This window comes from Chrysoperla carnea, unplaced genomic scaffold, assembly GCF_905475395.1.
Source record: "Chrysoperla carnea unplaced genomic scaffold, inChrCarn1.1, whole genome shotgun sequence".
In the NCBI taxonomy this organism is placed as follows: domain Eukaryota; kingdom Metazoa; phylum Arthropoda; class Insecta; order Neuroptera; family Chrysopidae; genus Chrysoperla; species Chrysoperla carnea.
Genome location: NW_025408248.1, coordinates 63373 through 74410, shown reverse-complemented (window position 1 = coordinate 74410; position 11038 = coordinate 63373). Strand labels below are relative to the sequence as shown.

Sequence of the window (11038 nt, the reverse complement as noted above, 5' to 3'; positions counted from 1 at the left end):
GAGTGTTATTTTTCAAAAGGATTATATAAACCTTAATGGGAAATTGTTTAAACTTACTAATGGACTTCTTGAATTATTATTTAAGAAGAATTCTCAAAATTATGATGATAGTGATTTAGATGCGTATAAAAATATACTTTTATTAACAAATGCACATCGTAAAAAATTTAAAAGTAATGGTCAAATTGATGGTAATAAAAGTGTTAAATATCGTAAAGTTATTTCAAAATTGTTTCATGAAGGTGATGGGATATCATATCGTAGCTTAAATAATCCTAAAATAATTTATTTCGAGAACCCTAATATGTTAATTGAACGTTTGAAGCTTTTAAATGCTGAAAAACTGGCAGGAAATACAGGTTTGGAAAATGAGATCATAAGCATTTTATCAGAATTAAGAAAACTTGGTATTATAGCATAAGTTTTTTTCCTATTTATAGAGATTTATTAAATTAAAGTCAATCATTTACAAAATAGATTTCAAAGCAAATATTTAAAAAATAAAACCATTATGGAAAAAACGGGAATAGTAAATGAAATTCATAAACCAGCAAGAGTAAATTTCCCTCGACGCAAATATAAACTATTTGGTTTGAATGATCTCTTCGAGGCTGATTTAATAGAAATGGGAAATTATTCAAAAGAAAATAAAGGTTTTAGATATATACTTACTGTTATAAATTGTTTTTCTAAATTTGCTTTCTGTGAACCTTTGAAAACAAAAACAGGAAAAGAGGTAACGAGAGTATTTGAAAATATATTAAAGAAAACCACATCACCTAAAAATTTACACGTTGATCAAGGGAAAGAATTCTTCAATTCACATTTCCGAAAGTTAATGAAAAAACATAATATTAACATGTATCCGAGTTATTCTACGAAAAAATGTGCAATTATCGAGCGCTTTAATAGAACATTAAAAAACTTATTATATAAACAATTCTCGCTCAATGGATCCTACAAGTGGATAAATATCCTTCAAAACATTGTTGAAACTTATAATAATAGTAAACATAGAACAATTGGTATGAAACCTAGTATAGTTTCCAAAGAACATGAAGACAAATTGTTAGAAACAGTATATGATCATCATTCTACAGAAAAAGTTAAAAGAAAATTTTCCATTGGAGATTTTGTTCGAGTTTCCAAGTATAAACATATATTTGAAAAAAAATATACTCCCAATTGGTCTATGGAAGTTTTTAAGATTGTTAAAATTCAATCAACATCTCCATATTCATATTTGTTGGAAGACTTAAGCGGAAATCCAATATTAGGATCATTTTACCAATATGAATTATTGAAAACTAATTTCCCAAATGTTTATTTAGTCGAAAAAGTTTTAAAAAGGAAAAAAAATATGCTATTAGTTAAGTGGCTTGGTTTTAATAGCTCAGAGTGGATAGCTAAGAAAGATTTGTTATAATTAAAAAAGTAATCAATAAAAAATTTTTTTTTAAACAGTTTTATTTTTTATATTTTCCCTTTACATATTATATTTACATTTCCCTTTATATATATACATATATTAATCTTATTACATAATTTTCCTAACTAATTCACAAGGTTCTTATGTCCTAAAGCTAATGTGTGAATTCTATCTTCCAAAACCACACGCTTATCATCATGAGAACAAAGAGTTTTTTTCTTTTGCTTCAATGTATACAATTTGAGTTTTTTACTTCGAATTGTATACATATCGCTATACATAGCATCAGCTTCTTCGTTAAAAAGAGTATTTACATAATCTTCAAATTTTATTTTTTTCAAAGAAGACCTCACAACTCCTTTAGCCTTTTTAACAACATTACTTGTCTCCAGCATGAAGGAATACATTTTTGCTTTTAAAGAGCAAAAGTGCGTTATTATTTGACCATTATTCTCATCCTTGAAACACCCTAAAACTTTTTTATTTTTTCTAGGGATATTATATACATTATTTAGGGGATAATCTGATGTATCAAACATTTCAATATTTTCCTTCATTATCTCATATATATTTTTCTCTTTTATTGGATCTTTTCTAATTATGTAATATATGAAACTGTCAGTATCCGAATATAAAAGAAAAACATATGCGAACCATTTCGTTATAAATCCATAATGAAATTCATACATTGGATATTTAGATAATTCTAGAGCTGCAGAACCTACAATAATAGGCTTATTAAATTTTAATTCCCCCGGTTTTAATTCGATAACAATCAAATTTTCCCCTATAATTGTAAACTTTCTACAGTATGGAGAACTGATCAAATTACGTACTCCATTTTTCCCGTCATATTTTACAAGTAGCTTACACTTTCTTCTTTTGCGCACAGATTCCATAGTTTTACCAAACATTGCGTTATTCATTAATTTAAAGAAGTCTTTTTCGAAAGAATTCCTAGCATTAGTTCTCTTCTCTGTATTCAAATCAATGTATTTTTTTAACCACAATGATTGACGAAAACGTAAAATTCTGTGTCTAGCAGTTAATTTTAAGCCATATTTTAATGCTTGCTGTAAATTTTTTAAATGCACAATATATTTCTTTTTATCATAAAAAGTTGTAACCAATTTCTTGTGTTTATTAATAACCCTATGTTCAGGCAAAAAGGGAAAATCGTTTTGAGAGTCATGTAAGTCCGGGGGATAGACAATATCTACCTCTAAGAAGTAGCCATACTCTCCATTCACATCAGTATTGATATTAAAATTCTGTACTTCCAGAGGAGAGAGAAATTTAAAATCACATATTGGAAGAGGTTGGGACATGGCTAATCCATAGAGATTGTTTGCATCTAAATAAACAATATAACTTTCCGGTAAATTTGGATTATAATCATGTGAATGTGGAACGTTACTTTCAGCATATCTTTTTACTGAAACGGTTAAACCACCTCTAATAGAATTTTCTACAAAATTTAGAATGTTGATATCTGTTATTAAATCCAACTCAACCTGGGTGACTTTTAACATTGCATCAAAGGTCAACCCAGGGATTGTATAATAGTATGCGGCATCTAACTGATATGTTGATAAGCAAATTTCACGAAAATTTTCGAAAACACATGATAAAAGTAACACATCACATTTTAAATACAGGTCTGCATATTCACCTAAATTATTTATATTAAATTTGCTCCAAACATCTTTAGCATGTGCATATTCTTCATCTGTTATATTGCTATCTGTTAGTTGATTATAAAATTCCCTTTTATCAGGTAAACTGTTTTCTTCCAACTTATCCCAACCAGTAATATAATCATATGGGAAAATTCCTTTTTGTTTTAATAATTCCAAATGGGGATGGGTTGCTCCGATTTCATTTTCAAGTATTTGAAATTGAGTTTCATCAAAATTTTTAACCAAGCTATCAAGTGAGCTTTGCATAAATCGACATGAATCGATAAATCTCACATGTAATGAATTCATTTCCTTTGAAAAAGAAATGTATCTCTCGCTATTAATAGGAATCGCTTTTATTTCACCTTCATCATAACCAAGTTCATGAATAAATAGATTAAAATCATAGTTGCATCCGTTATGAAATATTACTGGTATGAAATTTGGAAGAGAGAATTTAAGATTGCAACTTTCGTGTGCAGAACCTCTGTAATTTGATAAAGGATTCACTGTCGAAGAATTTAAGTGACAGTGATCACGAACCTTAATATCGTTTTCTAGAAAAGGTTTCTCACAGATATGGCAAACCGAAGATAATTGAAATGATATTTCATCTTCCTCAGTCATGCGAATTGGTTCTTTAGTTTTATATATTCCCTCAATAACATCTGCGATTTGTCTTAATTTATTAATAAACCATTTTGATGCATTTTCTCCTCTATAAGCAAAAAATTGATTTTTGCTTGAATCATAGGAGCAAACAACTTGAATAGCCACAGAGTATGCTATATGTTGTTGGAAATAGGTTGTATTTGAAATATTGTTAACATCATCATCTACTTTAGATAATATGCACTCGAAATCACTGTAAATAACAAAGGGAACAGCTAATTTACGATTATAGTTTTTAAATTTCAGTTTAGAATCTTTTTCTGAAGGAAAAACAATCTTTACATTATTAATGCTTCGACAAAGTTCTAAATGCTCAATATATTTTCGCTCTTCATAGAAATATTGAAGACATCTATCGCAGATGTGGTGAGATGTTTTATGTTTTGATATTTGAGATGAACAGAGTCTTGATAAATTTCTAATTAAGCAATAATGAAAATTAGTTCCATCACTGATCATTAGTAAATTTATATGTTTCTCTTTCTTTTCTCTAGTTAAATATAAAGGTCCATTAACAATATGCGAGTCAGATAATCCGTAAACATTTATCGAAAAGTCATTGTTTTTTTCAACTTTGATTATGTCTTTTAGTTTTACTGGAAATTCAATACCTCTAAAATCATATATTTGAGGAAAATTATCGCGATTATTAAATTCTAATGGGTTAAAATGGTCAAATATACAGCATGTATTAAAATCTGGTATATATTTTGTAACATTTTGAGGATTTTTAACTATATTTTTAAAATGTGCAATTATACAATATACAAAGCAGAAAAAATCCTCATTTTTAATGTTAACGCAAGCTCTTTTATATAATATTTTTTTTGGCAGAGGGATAAAACTTCCACCCTTGAAGGGTTCGAATTTTGCTATATTCAACTCTAGAGATAATATTTTATCTAAAGTAGCATTCGACCCTCTTGACTGAAAATCTTCCAATCTTGCTTCAAGTTTTTTTAATGATTCATTATACCACGTCTTAAAATCAGATGCATGATCAAAAGAAGAAAGTTTTAATGCAAAAGGAAAAGTATCAACAACTTCTGCATCAGCTTTTCTGATTATAAAATCACATTTTATAGCAAGCGAAATTTTAATTAGAGTATGCAATGATAAGTACTCCATAATTTTACCCCTAACTAATGTTTCTTTATGTTTAAAAAAAGTTTTAAGTTTCTTACTGTTTTCAAGGTTGATAAGTGCTCCTGTAAATACTCTTTTTCCGAACGCTGTTACTGTTTGCCATAATTCTGTTGTTTGTGATATTGTGTGAGAAGGATGATTAAATTCTTCTTCATCTGCAGATGATTCTGTCTCATCATCTCTTCTTGATGTTGATGGGTGAGAATAGCGTGAAGGAAGATTAAATTCTCCATCATTAGATGATGATGGTTTATCATCTCTTCTTGATGTTGGCTGATGATGAGAATTGTGTGAAGAAAGACCTTTAACAAAACCCTTAAGTTAAAAAATATATATATATATATGATGAAACTTGTTACCTGTCTCTTCACGGTTTCTTTTCAATAAAACCTTTTTCATTTCTTAATTTTTTTTCAAGGTAGATTGAATATTTAAAAAGTTTTTTATGTCGATAGTATGGCTTCCTATTTTCTTTATTTTCCTCAAATATCTTCTTCGAGGTGCTTGGTTGATTGATTGAATGATGGTTTAAATGTGTTTCCTCCACAAATGCTCCCTTTGATGAAGTGCTCTGATTGATTTTTTCCGCCTCAGGAGGATTTAAATATACATCTAATTCATCTAGATCTACTTCTGGAATAGAATTAGGAAATGGATTAGAAATTGTTTGCATGCAATCATCCAGATTTAAATATGTTTCTAATTCATCTAGATCTACTTCTGGAATAGAATTAGGTAATGGATTAGAAATTGTTTGCATGCAATCATCCAATTTTAGGGGTGGAAAATGTATGTAATCATCCAAGTTTAGGGAAGGGAGGGAAACATTGCTAATTATACGAGGATAATTTTCTTCCATTTTCTTAGCCATCATATATAAATATTGATTGGTGATTTCGCAATCTAAATCATCAATATTTAAATCCTATTAAAATAATAGAAATATATATAAAAATTTAAAAAAAAATAATAAAAGAAATAGAAAAATATTTATATTAAAAACTTACCTTATTTATTTCACAATTCATTGTTGGCTATATAGTTAACTAGAAAACTTGTATTGAGTACACTGTGAATACAAGACGATTTTTTCTCTCTTTTATATTATAAATTTTTAAAAAAAAATTTGTATTATAAAAAATTTCCTATGTTCTAGAATATTTTTATTAAGGATATACTTAAAAATCACTGACTCGTCTATAATTAATATTGACAAAATTAAGTTTTTAACCTTAATTAATAATTAATATAAGTTCATTCATCTTAATATTTTTTATTAAGTATATATTTAAAAATCAGTGAAGCATCTATAACTAACATTGGCAAAATAAGTTGTTCACCTTAATTAATATATTCATAAATATTTCCATTAATTATATATTCAAAAATTAATTCTAAGTTCATTCATCTTAATAAATATTTCCATTAATTATATATTCAAAAATTAATTCTAAGTTCATTCATCTTAATATTTTTTATTAAGTATATATAACTAACATTGACAAAAAATAGGTTGTTCACCTTAATTAATATATTCATAAATATTTCCATTAATTATATATTCAAAAAAAATATTTGGTTTTACTTTATATAAGATAAATTTTACTATACTAGTAAACTTGGCCGTGGTGTAGTGGTTAGCACATCTTCTTACCATTCAGAAAACCTACGGTTCGAAACCCAAGCAAGTCATTTAGTTTTTTAAAAAAAATCCATACTTTGTAAAGTCTTGTATCATCATCGAGAGTTCAATGAACCATCCAATACGTCATCAGAAAAATGCACTACAAAAAATAAAAATGCACTACAAAAAAAAGTGCATCAAAACAAAAAAATGCACTACAAAAAAAAAGTGCATCAAAACAAAAAAGTGCACTCTCAAAGAATGCATCAAATCTAGGTCACCCAAGGCCATTCAAGTCTAGGTCACCCAAGGCCATTCAAATCTAGGTCACCCAAGGCCATTCAAATCTAGGTCACCCAAGGCCGTTCAAATCTAGGTCACTCAAGGCCGTTCAAATCTAGGCCATGACCTAGAAGGCTTGAAACCCCATTTTCTACCTACTCTAAAGTAATAAATAATAAATAATGAATAATTAAATTTTATTATTATTTGATTATTTGTTAGAAAAATAATAAGTTCTTTAGAAATATATCTATATATTATACTTACAAAATTAACCTCTAATATTTGAAAACACTTAAAGTTTTTACAGTTTTTTCACAACACAATGTCAAAAGTTTACAAATAATATTTATATATGTAATAAATTGAAGAAAAATGAATAATTATATAAAATTAATATTCAAAATTAATTATTCATATGAATACTATATTTCACAACCATTGACTTGAACTGGCTCAGGGATATAAGTACTGTGTACTGTATAGTATGAAGACTCAGTACTGTAACTATATTCAGTGTTGATATATTTTTTTATTATTTCAATTCTGTGGCTAACTTCACCATGTCGTTCGTGCGCGCGCAGCTCACAAATTCACTCTCATCAAAACGCGCCAAAAGAAGTATAACTTCAAAAACATTTTTTGAAAATTTTCGATTTTTCAACTAGAATGTCATGGCTATACAAATCATTGAAATTTTGATCCAAGTAAGTCAAAATGTATACATCGAGGTCGTTTATGACTGGACTAAGTATAAATAAGTCCAAAATGATCAAATTTGACATTTTTCGATAGAAAAAACATTTTTTGAAAATTTTCGATTTTTCAACTTGAATGTCATGACTATACAAATCATTGAAATTTTGATCCAAGTAAGTCAAAATGTATACATCGAGGTCGTTCATGACTGGCCTAAGTATAAATAAGCCAAAAATGATCAAATTTGACATTTTTCGATAGAAAAAACATTTTTTGAAAATTTTCGATTTTTCAACATGAGAGTCATGACTATACAAAACATTGAAATTTTGATCCAAGTAAGTCAAAATGTATACATAGAGGTCCTTTTTGAGAGGACTAAGTATAAATAAGCCAAAAATGATCAAATTTGACATTTTTCGATAGAAAAAACATTTTTAGAAAATTTTCGATTTTTCAACTAGAATGTCATGAATATACAAATCATTGAAATTTTGATCCAAGTAAGTCAAAATGTATACATCTAGGTCGTTTATGACTGGACTAAGTATAAATAAGCCAGAAATGATCAAATTTGACATTTTTCGATAGAAAAAACATTTTTTGAAAATTTTCGATTTTTCAACATGAGAGTCATGACTTTACAAATCATTGAAATTTTGATCCAAGTAAGTCAAAATGTATACATCGAGGTCGTTTATGACTGGCCTAAGTATAAATAAGCCAAAAATGATCAAATTTGACATTTTTCGATAGAAAAAACATTTTTTGAAAATTTTCGAATTTTCAACATGAGAGGCATGACTATACAAATCATTGAAATTTTGATCCAAGTAAGTCAAAATGTATACATAGAGGTCGTTTATGACTGGAGTGAGTATAAATAAGCCAAAAATGATCAAATTTGATATTTTTCGATAGAAAAAACATTTTTTGAAAATTTTCGATTTTTCAACTAGAATGTCATGACTATAAAAATCATTGAAATTTTGATCCAAGTAAGTCAAAATGTATACATCGAAATCGTTTATGACTGGACTAAGTATAAATAAGCCAAATAGGATCAAATTTGACATTTTTCGATAGAAAAAACATTTTTTGAAAATTTGCGATTTTTCTACATGAGAGTCATGACTATACAAATCATTGAAAATTTGATCCAAGTAAGTCCAAATGTATACATCGAGGTCGTTTATGACTGGACTAAGTAAAAATAAGTCCAAAATGATCAAATTTGACATTTTTCGATAGAAAAACATTTTTTGAAAATTTTCGATTTTTCAACTAGAATGTCATGACTGTACAAATTATTGAAATTTTGATCCAAGTAAGTCAAAATGTATACATCGAGGTCCTTTATGACAGGACTAAGTATAAATAAGAGAAAAATGATCAAATTTAACATTTTTCTATAGAAAAAATTTTTTTGAAAATTTTCGATTTTTCAACCAGAATGTCATGACTATACAAATCATTGAAATTTTGATCCAAGTAAGTCAAAATGTATACATCGAGGTCGTTTATGACTGGACTAAGTATAAATAAGTCCAAAATGATCAAATTTGACATTTTTCGATAGAAAAAACATTTTTTGAAAATTTTCGATTTTTCAACTAGAATGTCATGACTATACAAATCATTGAAATTTTGATCCAAGTAAGTCAAAATGTATACATCGAGGTCGTTTATGACTGAACTAAGTATAAATAAGCCAAAAATGATCAAATTTGACATTTTTCGATAGAAAAAACATTTTTTGAAAATATTCGATTTTTCAACTAGAATGTCATGACTATGCAAATCATTGAAATTTAAATCCAAGAAAGTCAAAATGTATACATAGTGGTCGTTTATGACAGGACTAAGTATAAATAAGCAAAAAATGAACAAATTTGACATTTTTCGATAGAAAAAACATTTTTTGAAAATTTTCGATTTTTCAACTAGAATGTCATGACTATACAAATCATTGAAATTTTGATCCAAGTAAGTCAAAATGTATACATCGAGGTCGTTTATGACTGGACTACGTATATATAAGTCCAAAATGATCAAATTTGACATTTTTCAATAGAAAAACTTTTTTTGAAAATTTTCGATTTTTCAACTAGAATGTCATGACTATACAAATCAATGAAATTTTGATCCTAGTAAGTCAAAATGTATACATCGAGGTCGTTTATGACTGGACTAAGTATAAATAAGCCAAAAATGATCAAATTTGACATTTTTCGATAGAAAAAACATTTTTTTAAAATTTTCGATTTTTCAACTAGAATGTCATGACTACACAAATCATTGAAATTTTGATCAAAGTAAGTCAAAATGTATACATCGAGGTCGTTTATGACTGGACTAAGTATAAATAAGTCCAAAATGATCAAATTTGACATTTTTCGATAGAAAAAACATTTTTTGAAAATTTTCGATTTTTCAACTAGAATGTCATGACTAGACAAATCATTGAAATTTTGGTCCAAGTAAGTCAAAATGTATACATCGAGGTCGTTTATGACTGGACTAAGTATAAATAAGCCAAAAATGATCAAATTTGACATTTTTCGATAGAAAAAACATTTTTTGAAAATTTTCGATTTATCAACTAGAATGTCATGACTATACAAATCTTTGAAATTTTGATCCAAGTAAGTCAAAATGTATACATCTAGGTCGTTTATGACTGGACTAAGTATAAATAAGCCAAAAATGATCAAATTTGACATTGTTCGATAGAAAAAACATTTTTTGAAAATTTTCGATTTTTCAATATGAGAGTCATGACTATACAAATCATTGAAATTTTGATCCAAGTAAGTCAAAATGTATACACAGAGGTCCTTTATGTCAGGACTAAGTATAAATAAGCCAAAAATGATCAAATTTGACATTTTTCGATAGAGAAAATATTTTTTGAAAAATTTCGATTTTTCAACATGAGAGTCATGACTATACAAATCATCGAAATTTTGATCCAAGTAAGTCAAAGTGTATACATAGAGGTCCTTTATGACCGGACTAAGTATGAATAAGCCAAAAATGATCAAATTTGACATTTTTCGATAGAAAAATCATTTTTTGAATATTTTCGATTTTTCAACTAGAATGTCATGACTATACAAATCAATGAAATTTTGATCCAAGTAAGTCAAATTGTATACATCGAGGTTGTCTATGATTGGCCTAGGTATAAATAAGTTCAAAATGATCAAATTTGACATTTTTCGATAGAAAAAACATTTTTTGAAAATTTTCGATTTTTCAACTGGAATGTCATGGCTATACAAATCATTGAAATTTTGATCCAAGTAAGTCAAAATGTATACATCGAGGTCGTTTATGACTGGACTAAGTATAAATAAGCCAAAAATGATCAAATTTGACATTTTTCGATAGAAAAAACATTTTTTGAAAATTTTCGATCTTTCAACTAGAATGTCATGACTGTACAAATCATTGAAATTTTGATCCAAGTAAGTCAAAATGTATACATCGAGGTCGTTTATGACT

At 27.5% G+C, this 11038-nt stretch overlaps 1 protein-coding gene across 1 annotated transcript; it reads right to left on the bottom strand.

Annotated features, from left to right (window-relative positions):
* Positions 1–540: 540 nt before the first annotated feature.
* LOC123304849 lies at positions 541–5344 on the bottom strand. Its single transcript, XM_044886413.1, has 5 exons — positions 5286–5344; positions 4700–5228; positions 2650–4393; positions 2301–2502; positions 541–611 (listed from the first exon to the last, which is right to left on the bottom strand). The coding sequence occupies exons 1-5, from the start codon at positions 5323–5325 to the stop codon at positions 541–543; spliced, it is 2586 nt and encodes an 861-aa protein (XP_044742348.1). The 5' UTR covers positions 5326–5344.
* Between the last annotated feature and the right edge of the window lie 5694 nt (positions 5345–11038).

Excerpts from the sequence above, each read along its gene's own strand:
- LOC123304849 (XM_044886413.1), bottom strand. The coding sequence starts at position 5,325 with ATGAAAAAGGTTTTATTGAAAAGAAACCGTGAAGAGACAG. Across the intron at positions 5,229-5,285 it reads AAGAAACCGTGAAGAGACAG|GTCTTTCTTCACACAATTCT; the intron begins GTAACAAGTTTC and ends GTTTTGTTAAAG. Across the intron at positions 4,394-4,699 it reads GAAGATTTTCAGTCAAGAGG|AGGTATTGAATTTCCAGTAA; the intron begins GTCGAATGCTAC and ends ATATGATTTTAG.